Source organism: Lissotriton vulgaris, chromosome 7, assembly GCF_964263255.1.
Source record: "Lissotriton vulgaris chromosome 7, aLisVul1.2, whole genome shotgun sequence".
Classification (NCBI taxonomy): domain Eukaryota; kingdom Metazoa; phylum Chordata; class Amphibia; order Caudata; family Salamandridae; genus Lissotriton; species Lissotriton vulgaris.
The window spans coordinates 449,071,709-449,092,096 of NC_141695.1; the positions used below are offsets into that span (position 1 = coordinate 449,071,709).

At 46.8% G+C, this 20,388-nt stretch overlaps 1 protein-coding gene across 1 annotated transcript in view; it reads left to right on the forward strand.

The window, feature by feature from the left end:
- The window catches only part of LOC147701834 (CD5 antigen-like), an 85,037-nt gene extending 65,312 nt beyond the window's left edge, over positions 1-19,725 (forward strand). Inside the window, exons 4-5 of the mRNA XM_086930472.1 lie at positions 9,780-10,097; positions 18,918-19,725. Coding sequence (XP_086786598.1) covers positions 9,780-10,097; positions 18,918-18,946 — 347 coding nt within the window. The 3' untranslated portion in view covers positions 18,947-19,725. The remainder of the gene's footprint in view (positions 1-9,779; positions 10,098-18,917) is intronic.
- Positions 19,726-20,388: the final 663 nt, after the last annotated feature.

Here is a 20,388-nt window from a genome sequence, read left to right on the forward strand (position 1 = left end):
TCCTAGCCGAGTCTAACATCCTGCAAATGCATACATTCAAAATTAAAATTGTACATCCTAGCATTAAGGGCCAACGGCAAGGTCACAACCGGTGTCAGATCCCTACTACCACAACTCTCGCCCTCACGGTGTGAGTGGCGGCCGCGCAGAGGACTGTACCCTCTGTGCCAACTCCAATTTCCCTTGTCTTGTTGGGGGCCCCCATTTCAGCTCGACGCCATCTTAAAGGTCGTCCGAGCACCCGTGTGAGGTATCTGTAGGAAGCACAGCGTGGACTCCCCCCCCACCCCACACTCTCTTTCACATCCGCCGTCGCGGATATCCGGGCCCCGGGAAATTCGTAGGAGAGGCATATAGCCGCCTCCTCCCCTGGAAGGGGCCTATTGCCGTCTCCCCTTAGGCGACCCATACTTAGTGGGTGCCGCCTCCCAATGGGAGGGGCCAATGGCCACCTCCCCCCGGGCGCTCCCATCCATAGTGGGTGGCGCCCCCCTCTAGGGACCTTGAAATTACTGCTCACCGATCATGACCTTACCGCCACAGGCCGGATAGTTGACCGGCTATCCGGCCCCCCCACAAACTCCTCCTAAAGGTCATGCTTCATTAAACCCTTTAGCCAAGCTAAGAAGTCTCCTATGAGTAAGACATTCCCTTCCCGGGACAAGTGAACCCCATCATCGAGATACATGTGATCACCCCGAATACATCCATGCGGAATACTGTGCAACTGCGCCGAGCGAAACAACCTACCAATTTTGTTGTTGACCTTCTTCACTGAATGGTTCAGTGCTGCCACCGAGATGCCCCCCCGCCATACCTTCCTGGGAATCATGTGGGACCATGCAATCGTGCACCCCGGGATTCTTTTCACCAGCCAGCTAACGGTAGACAAAACTCGCTCGAGTAATACTCGCCTACCGAGTGTCACCATGTCATTGCCCCCCAGGTGTACTATGATTACAGATGGCGGTGACCTCTGCCGCCCTAAGAGTCCCTCGACAAAAGATTCGAACCGGTCAATACAGAGCCCGCCCCTTCCGTGGAAGGTCACTCTGTACCCGTATTTCCCAGCTGCGTGAGTCGCGTCACCTGCTTTGAATACGTCCCCGGCCTGCCTCACGTATGAGTGGCCCACGACCCACACCACTCTCTCCTCAGCCGGTGATCTCTGACCGCTGGTCCCCTGGTGCCAGGTCGACTGCAAATTCCGCCCCGCATAACATGCTCGCGAAACTGTAAATCAAACAGAAGACAAGAAGCGTGAGTGCATGTAACTTGACTTCACAACATGTGCAAGCGCACATACCTTTTAAAACAATTCGAGGACCATCGTCCTAACAGTTTCACCTCTTCCGCACTCTGACCCCTGGCTGTAGCCTCAGTAGCAGCCCCTATCCTAAAGGAGTGGGTCCCAAAATCGCACGGGTCCAAGCCCGCCGCTGCGATTGCCAATGTTAGCACCCTCTGAAACTGAAACCTCGTCAGTGGGGTGGCATTGATGTGTCTCAGCAGACTCCCACCCCATGTATCCGCCCTCAGCGCCAAATATTCCTCAATGCACTTTACCGGGCACATGGGGGACCCTCGCAAGCGCTGGACAACAACACTGTCTCCCATAGCTCTCTGGTCAGTCTTGGACTTAGCTATTGTGACTACCATTGAATCACCCCTAATCAGGATGTGATCCCGACACAGACCTCCCTCCACATCTTTCTTACTCTTTGCGACCAGTTCGCTCACCCGCATAGCCCCATGGAAAGCTAATGCGAAAGCGGCCCGGAACAGAACTGCTTCGAATTGGGAGGAACATGTCGTGGGTAGTATCGCCATAAGCAGGGACAACCTTTCTAACCCAATCGGGCGCCTCTCGTCTACTCTACGACCCTCAAGGCGCTGCCAGCCACGAAGGGCTTTCCTTGCCAAAAAGGAAGATGTTGGGTCCTTGATGCCATGCACCTGCGCCATGAATGAAATGGCCGCCCGGTGCCTATTGGCCATTGCCACTGATCGGCCTTCCCTGTGTAAAGCTACCAGAAACTTTAGGAAGCAATCCTCCTGACCCCATTTCTGATCCCCTGCCGGACCCAAAAATGCACAATAGGAACAAAACGCTCCTTCGTATGCCTTCCTCGTCCTGGGGGCTAAGCTTGCTGCCACGAGGTCTTGTAATCCGGTGCACCGAGTAGCCACAGTACTTCGGGGAATGGTGCCGCCGCTAGGTCCGCAGTAGGTAGATAACCCCTGAACGCCTGCATATGTGAACGAGAGAGTGTATCAGCAGCATGATTCAGTACACCCGGCACATGTTTCGCCCTGAACTGTACATTCAGTCTCATGCAAAGTAGTACGACTTCCTTCAGCAATCTCAATATCCACTTGCAGCGTGCTGCCTGATTATTTATACATTCAACAACAGTCATATTGTCAGACCAAAATACCACAGAGCGATCTCTGAACTCGTCCGGCCATGCCATCAGAGCCACAAAAATAGGGAATAGCTCGAGGAACCCAATGCTACTTGTGAGAACGCTGGTGTGCCACCATGTCGGCCATGTTTGCGCCGACCATCGGTTACCAAAAATGGCACCAAATCCCACGCTCCCCGCCGAGTCAGTCCACAAACCTAGCTCGTCCGAAGACGCTGGTGGCTTGTTCCATACCACTCGACCGTTGAAGTCCGCCAGAAATGCCAACCAGATGCGCATGTCCTGGCGAACCTCTGCAGACAGTCTCGTGCGGTGGTGTCCTTCCTTGAGACCAACCATAGCTTGTGCAATAGAGCGTGAAAAGGGGCGGGCCATTGGTATCACCCTCAGGGCAAAGTTAAGCTGGCCCACTGCTTGTTGTAACTGACGCAGGGTCACTTTCTCCTTACTAAGGCATAGTTCCGGGGAAGCCCTAAATTTTGCTACTTTCCCTACCGGCAAACGGAAACATCCCTCCACAGAATCGAGCTCAACTCCCAGAAACTCCAGTGAAGTAGATGGTCCCACCGTCTTACCTGGTGCCAATGGCACTCCGAATTCCTTCATGAGGATGCAAAAATCCTGTAGCGCCTGTGCACATTTTGTGTCGCCGGCTGCCCCCAAGAACAGAAAATCATCTAAGTAATGCATAACATGGCTATGCCCAGTGGCCTCGGTGAATGCCCATTCCAAAAAACAGCTGAATTTCTCAAAATAGGCACAAGAGATGGAGCAACCCATTGGCATACATCTATCCATGTAGTAACGTCCTTGGAACACAAAGACTAACAGATGCTGATCCTGTGGGTGTACCGGGAGCAACCGGAACGCCGACTCGATATCTGACTTCGCCATCAGCGCTCCGGGCCCCAGGCGATTCAACATGGTGACGGCATCATCGAAGGATGTGTACCGCACCGAACAAACTCCCGGGTCAATCGCATCATTCTCCGAGAGACCCTTCGGAGCTGACAAGTTATGGATCAGCCTAAATTCCCCTGGGTCTTTTTTGGGGACCACTCCTAACGGGGAACAGATGAAATTTGTTACTGGCGGGTGCCGAAATGGGCCCGCAACCCGGCCCAGGGTAACCTCTTTTGCAATTTTCCTCTCTACCACCGCTGGATTATGCTGAGCCGATAGTTGGTTTCTACAAAGTGGTTCCCCACGAAAATCCCCCGCCGGGATGTGGAAACCATATAAGAATCCATTCCTCAACACCCCAGCGGAGACATGATCAGGGTATTTGTTTAGCCAGGGGATCATTGCCATGATATCAACGGGGGTAGGTAACGGTACACAGTGGTCCCCCTCAGTCTTGTTTGGACCCTCCTCTACCTCCCGACCCGCCATTCTTGGATCTGCATGAACTCTCGGGGTGCGAGGAATTCCCACAACCCGCACACGCATGTCTGAACTTACATGTCCCTTGTGGTCTGGTGCAGTTGCCCCTGTTAAAGCTCCAACAGACCCCCTTCTTTCCCCCATTCCCACCGGTCCTTGCTTGGTGGTCGCCACCGGCGCCCGCTCGAAAGGGCACCGCGGGCTGTTGGCGGGAAAACCCCGACCCATTCCCGCCTGGCGAGGACGTCTTCGTCGCGCCCGGCAGGAGCTGCTTCTGCCAAGAAATCGAGTCGAGACAATCCCACGTCAGAGATCAATCGTACTCTTTGGCCTTACGGAACTTCATGTCGTAACCCATCCATTCATTCCCCTCATACATTTCATAAAAATCCATTATTCGTGCCTGATAGCAAGACAATTCAGGCAAAACCTCGGGCTTACGTTCCCCAATGATTGCAGTAAACATCGCAAAGGCCTTGGCTCAATTTGTTATTGTCTCATCCACCCTGAATCCCGCCATCTTGGCTCGCCAGACACTCGGGTGCCACAAATCTTTCTGCGCCTTAGCATACTCCATCTCGCGATGGTCAGTCAACAGAGAAAACATATTAACATACTTGTCAGCCCATATCAATTCTTTCGTGGCCAACGGGATATGTTGAACCACTCTCTCCCGTCTTGAGGGCAATGAGCCCTCCCCCGCAATTGGCAATGCCTGCTTACCCGGTTCGGTTGTCGTTCCCGCTGTTTTTCCGACGCCAGCTGCCGGTCCTTCCGGGGTCACCTGTGGGGGGACAAGAGGGAGATTCGCCTTTGCGGCATCTCGCGACTGTCGCAACTGCTGAATTAGTAACCTGGCCTCTTCGGCCGTGTCTCCAGGTGCCGTAGCACCCCCTGTTTTTCTGCCGAGCCATGCGGCCAACTGGGCGGCCAATTCAGGTGGCATATCCTCCTCATTGGCGGGCGTAATCACAACCGGAATCGGCTGACCCGCGTCCGGGATTGGTACCAGGGCCTCGACAGGAATGGCAGGGCTCACCGGGGGCACCTCGGGGACCGGAACCTCCCCCCCTGCCGCCCTATTCCTGACCCGTTTCCCCCTACCCTTGGGGGCGACTGCCGGGCCTATTACCTTCTTTGGTTTACCCGGATTGTTCATCGCAGCCATCTGCTTCTTCATGTTCGCCATATCTCGGCCAAGCGCTGGGACCAGAACAACGTTTCGTTCGATCTTCGCCATTCTGCTTACCAACATGCGAAGCACCTGGTCAGTCTCGGACCTCTTTCCCGCCTTCTTGCCAGACATTGTTTTCGAATATTCGCTCCAAGTCGATCAACGCGGTCCTGGATCCTTAGCCTCGAAGTAGCTGAAAGAGAAACACAAGAATTACCAGTTCTCAAAATTGCTCCTTGTTCCGTCGAGGGCTCACGTGCAACGAGTGGGTGCAGCTTCCAAGCACAGGAACAAGAGGATGCTTCTTCGGATTCCCGCTCTCTTTATTCTTCTTCGGGAGGGCGTGCACCCTCCGCCGGTACGCCTACTGGGCGTGGCCATCGGTGTAGGTGTCTAGGACAACCCCTCTTGGGCAGGAAAAGGGGCGCGCCCCGGCTACGCCGCTTCGGGCATACCAGCCGAGACACGCCCCCCCGCCCAAAATGGTTTCCCGGGAGGATCGGGGCACCCAACCATACGTTCGGGGGGACCGAGTGGTCGCCCCTTTCCATATGTGATGCCAGTTCTTCCCCTGCATTCAAACCATTGGGATGTTTGGTCATTAAGTCTATAATGTATCGAGACTCAAGTCTTCTCAGCCTGTGTAATCTGTCTCCTCCCCTAGGATTTTCAGGTATGTAGTCTATTTCAAAATATTGTAGTTGGTGTCTGCTACTGGAATGTTTGTCCTGAAAATGTCGGGCAACAGGATAGGATTGATCGTTTTTTTCAATTGCCCTTAAATGTTCTAAAATCCTTAGTTTTAGGGGTTTAATCGTGCTCCCGATGTACATCAATCCACACGGGCATTTGAGACAGTATACTGCATAAGAAGTATTGCAGATAAGGTACTTGTTGATTGTTTTTACTATTCCTGTATTGGGTATCTCATAATTTTTCACTCTTTTACTATGTGCACAGGCTTTGCAGTGATGACATGGATGGAAACCCTTTAAGTCTGTGAGTGTCTTAGATTTCCTTCCAATTTTCTTCAAATGGCTCTGAACCAACATGTCTTTTAGAGATCTGTATTTCTTAAAAGTTACCAAGGGGTAATCAGGAATGTCATCTTTGATACAGCTGTCGGTTTTCAATATATGCCAATTCTTTCTAAGCATACGTTTCGAAAAATTTGCTTCCGCCGAATAGGGGGTTACCAGCCGGAATTTACCCATTTCGGTTTTTTCATCAATGGAGGAATGATTCTTGTCCACCAGTAAATTTGATCTCTTTAGGGCATTGACTTTATTTAATGCACTTAATAACGTGGTCATTGCATAACCTCTTTTTTGAAATCTACTGATGCATGCGGATGCTGCAATTTTGAAGTCTGAATCTCTGGAGCTGTTACGTCTGAGCCTGAGTAGCTCTCCAAAGGGAATGCTTTGTATCAACGCTGCTGGATGGTTGCTTGTGGCGTACAATACTGAATTCCCCGCCGTACTTTTGCGGAAAAGAGATGTTTCTATGTTGTTATCAATTATGAAGACTTTTAAGTCCAAATATTCCACGCAGATATTGCTTATGGAGCCACTGAATTTTAGATTCATATCGTTCATATTGAGGGCGTCGATATAGGCCTTGGCTGTATGTTCCGATCCTTGCCAAATTATGAACAAGTCGTCTATGTAACGACAGCACCTGATCACACAGCCCTTTTCACCGTCCACCTCAAGCGACCTGGGTACCTGCTCCTCCCACCAGCCTACGAATAAATTCGCATAGCTGGGGGCAAAGCAGGTACCCATCGCAGTTCCGGATGTTTGTCTGTAATAGACGTCCTAAAACAAAAAAATATTGTGTGTTAAATAAATTCCACAAAAATTCTCAGCATCTGATTGTGTTCCAAAAACCTCAGTTGTCTCTTTTTGAGATAGTGTTCCACTGCCTTGATACCTTTTTGGTGACTGATACATGTATATAGACTTGTTATGTCTAATACTATCATTCTGTAGCTTGGATCCCATTTGATTTTTTCAATTTTTGATAAAAAAATCCTTTGTGTTCTTTATGTAGGAATCCAATTTCTGCACCAACGGATTGAGAAAGTGATCAATGAAAGTGGAAAGGTGTTCGGTTAGACTGTTTTGTGATGAGATAATGGGTCTACCTGGGGGGTCAATATTATTTTTGTGAATTTTTGGAATGTGATAAAATGTTGGTATTGTTGGATTGTTGCTTCTTAGGAATAAATACTCCTCTTTTCCCAGCATGTCTTTGCGGTACCAGCTATAGATCAAATCATCATACTGTTGTATGCTTGCAGTATAGATTTCCTTAGATGACAGCTCGTAATTCTCTGCATTGCATAGTTGTTTCATGGCCTCTTTACAGTAATTTTCTCTGGTTTGTAAAACAACGTTACCGTCTTTATCTGAAGGCTTGATTATCACACTTGTATCCTGCATTAAATCCAGAATCGCTTTCCTTTCATCCGGATTTATATTGTTCCCTTTGTTCTTATGATCTTTTCCACTTTTCATTCTATATTTTAATAGATCGTTGGTCATTGCTTCCGAGAAGACATCAATCGCATCCAATGTCAGTTGGGGATTGAAATGCGATCTAAGTTTGTAGCCGTTCTCCTCTCTTTCTTGTTCAATTCCCAGAGTAGCTGCTCTCATTGCAGCCTCTTCGGTAGATGATGGGAGCTGGCTCATGTGTTCCTCAAGAGCTAGACCTTGCAAGATCTCGACCGCTGATAGGTCATTTCCTTTTAGCGCATCAGTTGCAGTGGCCCTCATATGTGTCTCAATTGGATTTTTCAAAGATGGTCTTGTTTTAAAGTATTTGTGTAGTTTTAATTTTCGGACGAAATTAAACAGGTCTATACGCATTTGCGTATATTCTAGGTGGCTTGTTGGACAGAAGCTAAGTCCCAGGCTTATGACTCTGTTCTCGGTATCAGTGAGGACTCTTGGTGTTAGGTTTATTACAGTAATGTCCTCTACTGTATCTTGAGATGAATTCATTTCTTCCGGCTCGCCCAATTCGATCTCTTGGGTCTGCCGCGTCCTCTTCTGCCTGTTGCCCCCACCTCCTCTCCTTGTTTTTCTTCTTCTCGCTCTGGGGGTTTGTTCTTTCCTCCCCTTAGCCATGCTTGTTGGATTACCTGAAATTCGTCCTGAAAAGGTGTCGTCTCAGATGTGTTGACTTGGCCTCTATCCCTTACGTTGATGTCATCCGCGGATTCATTCTCTGTTGCACTGGATTCTGAGGTTTCCACTCTCCGTGCTGATGCCTGCCCGCTTTTCTTGCTCAACTCATTTCTTGGGGCATCGAATTTTCGTGCGAATGTAAGAATCCGTCCTTGGGAATAGTCTCTTTCATCGCGGTCATATTTTTCTTGTTTCCGCGTTTTAATTTTCTGTTCTTATTTGCCAAGTCTTATTTCATCTGTGTCCTCATGGTTTCTATCATTTCTTTACTTTCCTCCATTTTAGCCAGTTCTTCTTCTATGGTTTTTATCTCCAATAACGCCTTCTCACGGTCACTCCAGGCGTAGTTTATCAGGAGACCCAAGGTGCCTTTGCAGTAATGATATGTTAGCTCCTCCCAATCCGTCAACAGTTGTGGGTCGGAATTCTCATAAGATGGATGGATCTGTCTCGTCATCAACATTGTGATAGTACAAACAGTCACGCTGGCACATGGCTAAAGAACTTAGTATAAGTGAGCTTTGCAATTCCTAGAATGTGCCAAGATATCCTAGCCGATATACGGCGCGATAACGTGACTGTAGCAACATATACGCAATTGCTAAATCTTAATTTTTTGCGTATATAAGTTTTGATTACTTTTTCCACCACTATGCTCGAAATGATTGAGAAAGTAAATAGGAGTGGAGTGCAGTAAAAAGTCATTATGATGTGTACTGAAACAATGTGTGGTGCACACCACGAACAACATCCAATATGGTGTATGAATTTTAGTCCCTTGTTTGTTTTTGCCACGAAATCACGTGAGAACGCTGCTAAAAACATGGCGCCCACCATCAATGTTTGTAACATTGAGGAAGGCGGAGCGCCGAAACGCGTCTGTTGCGAACTTTAAATTAAATCATCTAAGAACTACCCCCGGAGTGCGTGGTTTCTTTTCTTTTGGTAAACTTGGTGGAAACCTTGAGCTGGATATTTATGCGGATCCTGTAACCGCATCGCGCACCCGTCTGCGAGTGCTCTCGAAACTTGCAGGGGACTGAGCCGTATATATATATATATATATATATATATATATATATATATATATATATATATATATATATATATATATATATATATATATATATACATATTTTCGCTCCACAGCCAAACTCGTTTGACAAAACCAGCACTCACAGTAGGTAAAACCTGATAAGGTTTATTTGCACAAAAAAGATTGAAACAAACATGTTTCAGCACTTAACGCGTTTCAGCAACTTGCCTTCGTCAGTGTAAATATATATAATTAAATGTTTTAGTATATTATTAGTTGGTGGTTTTTAGAGATGCAGGACTGGATCAACATTAGACGGCCCTTTAATGTTCTAAAATCATAGAAGTTCTCATTCCATAGATCTACACTGATGCATTTGATTTTTTTTAAGGCACGACATCAAATCCTTACCCTTTATTGGAATTAAATGTAATCTGTTAGCATTGAGAGATCATCACCGTCAATATTTAAATATACATGCAATTATTTTTGCTGGCAGGGATGCTTGAAGACATTGCCTAACACCTCATCTTTTGGAGTTCTCACATCTTTTTTTTGTCTAGAACCCGTCAAGGTGAGGCTGGTGGATGGACCTGATGCCTGCTCTGGGAGGCTGGAGGTGTACTACAAACATGAGTGGGGCACGGTCTGCAATGATGACTGGGACTTCAAAGATGCAGTGGTGGTGTGCAGAGAACTGGCATGTGAAGGACCTCAACAACATAAACGATCCCGGCCCACATCTGGCAAGGCACAGGGTCGCATCTGGCTAGATGATGTTAATTGCAGAGGAGATGAGCAATCTTTGGAATACTGCAAGCATCGCTCATGGGGTTACCATGACTGTACCCACAAGGAGGATGTTTCTATTACATGCTCAGGTATACTAATACTTCCTAACAGTGCTTAGTCTGTAAAATAATAAATGCAGGGCCAAAGGTTTTGCTCAGAAGCCGACGGCGCAGACCAGTCATGTTAAATGTTTGTGTTCCAAATACAAATGTAAATGTATTGGCATTTATATAGCGCACTACTTACCCGTAGGGTCCCAAGGCGCTTCGACCGCTGCGAAACCCTTCCTGGCTTCCCTGAGAGATGGTCCCTTAATGGGTATCTCCAGGGTGAGACCAGGCATCCCCGGCGGTCTGGTGGGGCCGTTAGTGAAGATGAGGCAAGCTAATGCCCAGAGTTGCCGAGTGTGATCGCTGATCAGAGTGGGCACCAAGGCGAGAGAATTATCGAGTCCGCTGACCCTGGTCCAGAAACCTGCCGCGCCGGGAATCGAACCCTGGTCCCGGGCCGTCCTCTGCTCTCGGGTCTGCCGCCTCTAACCAGTGAGCCACACTACTTCACTTCTGATTAGTCTTGAATCTATCTCATGCCTCTTTCTTCCTCCACCAGACACTTCCTGCCTCTTTATGTCACTTTTGCAGGTTCTTTTTATTCCCGGCGTTCTCCCTTTGTCAAGGTTCTTCCATCTTTCCCTTCCTACTTCCCCCCCAGTTGTGTGTTCAAAGTCTAACAAGGCTAAATATGCGCTGGCCCCCAAAAGTGACCGTGGTGGGCCCCATCATCAACCACCAGCTCCAATTAAGCTCTGGTTTCAACAGGATGTCCCTCGCCTAGTCCTGCATACTGTCAGCATGAGCTGTGTTGAAGCGCCTCTGAGGTGTCAGCATTTGTTTACATGGGAGACTTGGTGGCGGGTGAGCTCAAAAGGTGTATCACAAATTGTGGAACACACAGGGAAGATTTAGGGATATGTTTACCTTCGATAATGCAAAGAGAGGGAGGTGGACAGTCTGCCCCAGAAATGAGCCTCTTTGTGATTTCCAGAAGCGTCATTTCACAGTGCGTGAGGATAAAGGCATGGGGCATTATAGCCAAAGTTGACGACTTTGGAACTTCGAAACCAGGTTCGAGTCTCAGGAGTAGATTTACTTACATTTTGCGCTTGGTTAGCATCATAAATTGTGATGCTAACCAGCACAAAATGTTTTTTTCCTAATTTACTTTTCAGTGCAAAACTTGTTTTGCACTGGAAAGTACCCTAAAAATACGCAAAGCAGCGCGAAGCACTCACCGTCACTACCTCAATTCAGGAAAGACCTCAAGACCTGGCTCTTCGACTGACCACAGTGCCTTCGGCAGACCTGCCTCTCTCTCCCTTCCCCAGCAACTTGAGACCCTTACGGGTGAGTAGTCGCGCTTGCCATTGATTAATTGATTGATTGCTTTGCATTACTTAGAGCCAAGGGGGCCTCCATAGGTGGTACATGGCCATTCCCATGCTATCTCCTGTAGCTTTTGACACAAAACCCTATTTACAAACAATAGTAGACAGGGTTTAGCGCCAAAAGTTAATGCCATTTCAAAGAAGGCTTTTCCGACTTTGCATGTGTGCTGCACTGTGCAGCCCACATGCAAGGTAGGAAAAGTTTTAAAGCGTGTCTACATATAGGGCCTCATTTACAAGAATATGCTGCATCCCTGTGCTTTCCCTGTGCGCTGACGCACAATTGACTGCCATGGGCCAATGAGGCACCCTTGCAATATGGTGCGAGGCTGCCAGCATTGCGGGCATGATTGTTTTTGTGCAGGAAGGGACACCTTCCCGCACAAAAGCAATCATTGATGGTGTTTTCCTCCTTCTATGTGTACTCCAGAATGCAAGACGCATAGAAAGTGGAAAAAACAAGGAGAAATGAAAGTATTTCTCCTCAATGCGCTTCCTCACGCCTTCCTTGGGGATGCTTAAGATTTCGACGCCTTCCCAGGTGTACAAAATGTTGTAAATCTGGGAATGTGGCTGAATCCATGGGTGTTGCATGGGAACACCCAAGGCGAAGCCCCTTTCACACAAAGTGATGCATGCAAAGGGGCCATATTTTTAAAGCCATGAAAAGCCACACAGGGTGGCTTTGCGTGGCCTTGTAAATATGGGCCAGTACACTGCACCGCCCGTGCATAAAGAAAAAAGTGACGCACTGATGGGGCAAGGGTCTTGAAAATAAGCCCTGATAGTATTTTGCACTGGAGGGGTGCGCTTCCAGTATAAAACCTTTGGAAGGCCCAGGCATGCACGCTAGCACTAAGGCGCTAAGGTGTGCGCCTGGCGCAGGGCAGCAAAAATCAGCGCAGGCACTATGGATAGGAGAGGAGAGAGCTATTCCTCTGTAGATATAGCGCTCTCCTGCTCCCTCCCTGTCACACAACGCAGCGCAGCATGTTTGGCTACTGCTCTGTGTTCCATGATTCTTTTGTAAAGTTGGGCCCTCGTATTTATTCAACATCTTGCTATTCAAGGCAAAATCACGTAATACTGTGTGAGAATAGACACGAGTAGTAAGCTCAATTACAACGCAACAAAGTGTTCTTTGTAAGGGTTCATCAGTTCTTATACTCTCACCCTTTCCCAAACAAATTGCCATCAGTTGTCTTCTCTCAGTTAGGAATGCACTAGAAACTCACCCCATGTTTACTCACAAGAGGGCAGCCGCGGCCCCTGCAGGTAAGAGCGGTGGGGGGATTTTGAGAGATGACCATGAGGGAAAATTAAATAAATAATTCAGTATCTCTCATGGCCGTCTATCGAATTACCCCCCAGCCAGCCCTGGCGTAACGAAAATTGAGGGGGCCTCCCTGCAAGGTATGTAGAGGGGCCACCTCTGGGCTCAATTAGGAGCTCTCTGGACAGAGTGCAGTGCCGACGGGGCCCCCTGGAGCTTTGGGCCCCCCCCGCACTGCGTGGGCTGTGGGGGCCTGTGTTACACACCCTTGCAACCAGCCCACCGCTTTTATCTGCAGTGGCCGCAGCTGCAAGATGGGTTTCCGGAAATGCGGTGTTAGTTACATTGCTGGCTGGAGCACTAAAATTCTCCCAAATTTCTTAAGTTGTAGTCTTGGTCACTATTAAAGATCTCACACGTCAAGGGACAGCTTCCTGGATACCAAGGCACGGATAGAAGATTGAGACAGGCTCAACCCCTCTCTTCAGCTGAGGCTTGAGCACTGGTCCGGTTCGCATTGGTCTGCAGGTTCTTATCCACAAATCTCCTTCATGTCTTTTACATCCTTGGCACCACAGAAGGTCACCTGGTCTGACTTTTGACCGGCACGAGGAAAGCAGGCCAGGCCTCAATCTACTTCTTAGGTTGGCCTAGACAAACATGTTTGTGTTCTGCTGTTCTACTCCTAGTGCAAGTTGAGGAGTTGGAGGAGGCATCGCCATCGTCCATAAGAACTCCATCCGCATCTCTACCAGCTCAGACGTCAACCTTGCCAGCGCCGAACACCTTCACTTCCAGATCCACACCGACCCCAAGACCACACTCAGAGGCACCCTCCTCTACCGACCTTCAGGATCCCGCGCACAATTCAGTGACGACATCACCGACTTTATCACCCCACACGCCCTCCCCTCCGAGGAATACATTCTACTGGGAGACCTGAACTTTCACCTGGAAAATAGCAATGACAGCAACGCCACCACCCTTTTGGACAATCTCGCCAACCTCGGACTCAAACAACTTGTTAATACCCCCACCCACATCGCAGGTCACACACTCGACCCTATCTTCTCCTCCAGCAAACATATCTCCTTCAGTCACACCAGAACTCTACACTGGACAGACCACAGCTGCGTTCACTTTACCTACAATAAGACCACAACTCACAACCTCCCTCAACCTACTCTACGAAGAAACTGGAACAAAATCACCATCGACCAGATCTCCTCATCGCTGCTTCAAAACCCCCTTGTCCACTCCTCAAACCCCGACCAAGCAGCCACTAACCTCACCCAATGGCTATCCAACAGCGCCGACATCCTAGCACCGTTGAAAAAACGTCAAACCAAACTAGGCAGCAAAAACGCCTCCTGGTTCAACGATGATCTTAAGAAATCTAAGAAACTCTGTCACTCCCTCGAGAAGGCCTCGAAAAAAGACCCAAACACCAGCACCAGGGACGCCTTCAAAAACGCCACCCGCATACACCACCAACTGATCCGGACTGCCAAGAAAGCCGCATTCAAAGACCGACTAGATAACAACGCTCACAACAGCAAGGAATTATTCAACATCGTCAAAGAATTTACCAACCCCTCAGCCAACTCCAACGACATCACCCCCTCTCAAGCCCTCTGCGACTCCCTAGCTTCCTTCTTCCACAACAAAATCGCAGACATCCACAACAGCTTCAACAACCAATGCGGAGACCAACCAACCCAACCTTCTGCCGTACCTTCACCCCCCCTGAACATCCTTAATGACTGGAACCCAATCTCCACTGAGGACACCATCCGCCTGATGAACTCCATCCACTCAGGATCCCCCACAGACCCTTGCCCTCACCACATCTTCAACAAAGCAGACTCCATCATAGCACCACACCTCCGAGACGTCATCAACTGCTCCCTCAACTCCGCCACCTTCCCAGAAAGCTGGAAACACGCCAAACTCAGCGCCCTTCTGAAAAAACCCACAGCTGAGCCCACCGAACTCAAAAACTACCGACCCATCACGCTCCTACCATTCCCGGCCAAAGTCATCGAGAAAGCCGTCAACAACCAGCTCGCCGCCTTCCACGAAACCAACAAATCCCTCGACCCCTCACAGTCCGGATTCCGAGCCAAACACAGCACGGAGACCGCCCTCATCGCCGCAACAGACGACATTCAAACTCTACTGGACAATGGAGACACAGAGACAGAGACAGACAGAGAGACAGAGACAGACACTGGAATGGATCACCTCGTTCCTCACCGGAAGAACCCAGAGAGTCCGCCTCCCACCATTCAAGTCAGAGGCCACTGAAGTCATCTGCGGCGTACCACAAGGATCCTCACTCAGCCCCACCCTCTTCAACGTATACATGAGCCCCCTCGCAGCCATCGCACGCCAACACAACCTCAACATCATCTCCTACGCAGATGACACCCAACTGATCCTCTCACTCACCAAAGACCCTAATACCGCCAAAACCAACCTACATGAAGGAATGAAAGAAGTAGCCGAATGGATGAAGCATAGCCATCTAAAACTTAACTCAGATAAAACAGAAGTCCTTATCTTAGGAACCTCCCCCTCCGCCTGGGATGACTCCTGGTGGCCAGAGGCTCTTGGAAAAGCACCCATCCCGACGGATCACGCACGGAACCTGGGCGTCATCTTAGACTCCTCACTCTCGATGTCCAGACAGGTCAGCGCCGTCTCATCATCTTGCTTCAACATTCTTCGCATGCTCAAAAAAACATTTCGCTGGATCCCCACCGAAACCAGAAAAACGGTCACCCATGCACTGGTTACAAGCCGCCTGGACTACGGAAACACCCTATACGCCGGTACCACCGCAAAACTCCAGAAAAAACTCCAACGCATCCAGAACGCATCAGCCAGACTCATACTTGACATCCCACGTAAAGACCACATCTCCAGTCACCTGAAAAAACTCCACTGGCTCCCCCTCAATAAGAGGATTACTTTCCGCCTCCTAACCCACGCACACAAAGCACTTTACGAACTCGGACCCGACTGCCTCAACACACGACTTTCCTTCTACACCCCCCCCCCGCCAGCTACGTTCCTCCAACCAAGCCCTTGCTACCATACCTCGCATCAATAAAACCACCATGGGAGGTAGATCCTTCTCCTACCTGGCTGCTAAAACCTGGAACTCACTCCCCACTCACCTTCGTCTCACTCAGAACCATCTAGCATTCAGAAAGCAACTTAAAACTTAGATATTTGACAAGTAATCCCCCCACCCTTCCTCAAGCGCCTTGAGACCCTCTGGGTATGTAGCGCGCTATATAAATCCATTTGACTTGACTTGACTTGACTTGACTTGTGATATAAAGTTTCTTGTTTAGGAACATTTCTTATAGTGCCCATCGCCTACTGATCGGCTGAATGATATCAATATATCCTCAGAAGGTTCCCACACTTCAAATTAACCCACATTTTTATAGCAGTTCTTGTTGTTTTACTGGACACCAACCCAGAAACCCCTGTTCTAACGGACTTTCAAGAAGGCAGGACTTCAGACACACTTTGCAATGCTCCTCACAGCTCTCCAAGGTGCTTGTATATAAAATTGTCATACTCCCCTTCCCTCACAGCCTGAAACCCCCTCATATTGGTTCTGGGCCCAGGTCACCTGATGCAGGTTATGATGACAGGCTGTCCATGGAGAAGGAATACATCATCTATCAGTTATGAGGCTCCTTGCCTGTTTTGGGTAGCTGTGCATTCAAAGGGTGTGCACATTTGCTTAATTTGTTTTTGCGTAATAATGTGACATTTTGGCAAAATTATGCAAATGGCAAATCTGTCACATTTTGCTATATTTTAGTGTGAAATTCAATGTTACGGTGCAGGAGTGCATGTAACAATAGCACTGTGAACATCAGCCGCTGCGTTCTGTTGTTCGCGTGTATTTGAGGTAAATGTTTATAGTCAATGGCACATTTTGCAGTAAACTTTTACTGTGAATGGAGAGTAATTACTCATAGTGGCGTAATGGCGTCATTTCTGGAATTTCAAGTAACACGCTTAACTCCCCCAAATTATGCAAATTATGCTGACTTAATTTTAATTTCACCAGGCATAATGCCAGGCCTAGTACAGTCCCCACCCCCGCTTTACTAGATAACTAGTGGTAGGTATCCTGCTGCCAGAGATCCTTTGTTCTTCCCAGAGAGACATTCTCTGAAAGCCACTTCACAATTACTCAGCTGGTGGTGTCGTGAATTTCCCAATTTGGGGGAACACTGGGTTAGATCTCCTTAGGCCCATGGGCATAATGTGTATGGCAACCCTTCGTAGAAAAGAAGAGGAGACAGCTATCTCAAAGTCTTCTCATGACGAGTTAGGCTCATCCAGATTCAGTTTTACGAGTTAGAAAATCCTTTGACAGAAACACTTAAATGCAGGTGGTTATATGCATATGCGCGAACCTTCACCGCAGACCTAGCAAAAGGTATTCAGACCCAGCTGATGGTATTTAAAAATAAGAGGTTATTATGTAGAATCAGCACATAAATCTTGTGTATCAGAATGATGGAAATTATTATGTGCTACCCGCTCCAATATTATTTTATTGACTAAACTATTAGTAAGTTCCCTTAGTACTTGGTGCAAAGCCAAGTCATTATCTCCAGTCTTGGAAATCTGTCAGGCTGACCACTCTTACAATGGGGCCCTGCATGTCAACTCAAGGAAGCAGTCTTTGTGTCTGCTCCTTCTAAATTACTGGGTCTTTTATGTATATCCTCCAATAATTCTATGTAATTATCTCCAGTCTTGGAAATCTGTCAGGCTGACCACTCTTACAATGGGGCCCTGCATGTCAACTCAAGGAAGCAGTCTTTGTGTCTGCTCCTTCTAAATTACTGGGTCTTTTATGTATATCCTCCAATAATTCTATGTAATTATCTCCAGTCTTGGAAATCTGTCAGGCTGACCACTCTTACAATGGGGCCCTGCATGTCAACTCAAGGAAGCAGTCTTTGTGTCTGCTCCTTCTAAATTACTGGGTCTTTTATGTATATCCTCCAATAATTCTATGTAATTATCTCCAGTCTTGGAAATCTGTCAGGCTGACCACTCTTACAATGGGGCCCTGCATGTCAACTCAAGGAAGCAGTCTTTGTGTCTGCTCCTTCTAAATTACTGGGTCTTTTATGTATATCCTCCAATAATTCTATGTAATTATCTCCAGTCTTGGAAATCTGTCAGGCTGACCACTCTTACAATGGGGCCCTGCATGTCAACTCAAGGAAGCAGTCTTTGTGTCTGCTCCTTCTAAATTACTTGGTCTTTTATGTATATCTTCCAATAATTCTACAATTATATGGCGGGGGAGGTACTGTGTAGCCAGTTACATCTGCACTGTAAAGCCCAAACAATGTTTCTGTCTGACGCATTTGAAAGACCTGAAAATGTCAGCAATTCTGATTCCTCCTTTGAAAACTCCAGATAGCCTTACAGTACTAATCACTCCGGGCCCGATTCACAGAACTAACTTAAGACAAAATCCTAAACTTACTACTTTTGGTATTCACAGAAGTTAGGAATTTGTCTTAAATTTGTCTTAAACAAACTTAAGACAGACTTAAGACAGACTTAAGTTAGGATTTTGTCTTAAGTATGTCTTAAGACAAACTTAAGACAAAATCCTAACTTCTGTGAATATCAAAAATGGTAAGTTTAGGATTTTGTCTTAAGTTAGTTCTGTGAATCGGGCCCAGTGTGTAGATCTCCGGACACCGGAATGGAAGATTCTTCTCTGCTGTGTTTTGTTTTATTTTTCTTAGCATGACTGATATCAACCTGCTGCTCAAATAATATCTCTGTTGGCTAGCATCACCATTCAGAATATTATTTTTCTAGGCCTTAGCCTTCACGTTGTCCCTCATATTGGCAGACAGTTAATCCTGGTTTGTATGTAACATGCATGTGCTATCAGGAAAGCCTTGCTGCACTAGGGGGTGAACAGGCTAGCACTATTGGACTTTTATACATTCTGGAACACAAAAGGAGCTGCTGTAACTAAAAGAAAATACGTTTTTTCCTATGTATGTATAAATGTATAAGGGTATATATATATTCTCGCAGTATTTCAAATGATTATTACCCCCTTGATGTTTTTGTCCTCATGGAGTTGCCAATATCATGATAAATTACTTCTATATATTTCAGCTCGCGCTCCAGTGTCAGGAACTATGTGAAGACGTCCCGAAAGTCCCAGTATTGTTGTCAGAGCTACAGTTTTCCCGTTGTTAATTTTATTCCTTTGCTCACAATCATTAAATGTTCTTTGCTGAATCCTGGTGATGGTCGAGGATCTTCTGGTGCTGCAAAGTTCAACACTGACCACGGTGCTGTGTTCATACTTGCAGTTCTCTGCCCAGTACTGATAAAAGGCCGGGCTTGCATAGGTAACCATACAATTGTGTGTAAGTTTAAACGTGCTGTCGTAACTCTACATCATTTTGGTGTTCACAAACTGCGAGTGTAATTTTACTACTATTAAAATTACAAGTAGGAAAAATTACACTTGTCAAAACAGAAGTAAAGTTACTATAGAAAGTGTAAACTTACACCAAAGTGTAAGTTTACCTTTGTAAATCAGGGCTAAAAGGTATTGTTCTTTAAGTTAAATTGAATGAAGACATTTTATGGAGCCAGCGCTTAGAGCATACAACTGTTTTCTGCAATAAAATCAAGACTTTCCTTTAATATTTTTGTACAAATAAAATCACATTTTCGGTATTGGGTAGCTCTAGAATGATTTGTAGCCTTTTCATAAAATATACCTTTCCTTTAATAATGGAAAAATGATAACGTAAAAGTAGGTAAGCATAAATGTTTGATTGTTGCCTTTTCAGTTAGATTTTTAATGGTACCTTTTTTTGTCTACATATAATTTGCATGTGCATTACAGAACCAAAAATTATGCTAAGCATAAAAATTATTTGCGTAAAATAAAATATATTTCCTTTACCAAGGAGATATTATAGACTATTGTACTCAACCTACCCACGTGGTTTTTGATGTAAGAATTTTTTTTTATACTGGGGATGGTAAAGTGATAATGTCAAAAGAGTTAAAAGGATTTTTATATGTAATGTCAGCATATTAGAGGCATCATACACTTATAATCATTGTGCTAACACATATACACATAAAGTATGTGACAAGCCAAGGTGAGTCGATACTGCTTAGAAAAGTGTTTTCTGAGTAAATCATTTGCTTGGATAAGAAGCCTATTATGTCAAGTCTGAGCTTTTCTGGTCTAGATATCATTGAGAGGTGGGCAGGCTTCAGAAATGGGGACCCAGCTTTGCGTATGTAAATGCCACATGGAGAGCAGTGAGCTTGACTAGGGGAGGAGGTCTTTCAAAAAAGGAGGTCAGCAGTCAGGAATGCAGTCCTTGGCCTCTCTAATTGTAAATGTTTTTCATCAGATGTCAACACACTACTCTATAAATTCTACACAATACGGCTATGAAAAATTAATTTAACTCAACAAAACACGACAAACACAAGCTCTCATGTCTTAAAGCTCATCTCCTTAGTAAACATTCACTGAGAACAAATACTATATGAAAAGCAGAGAAGAAATGGGGATGAATGTATGTCCTGGAAGACCTAGTCCAATATAAAGCAC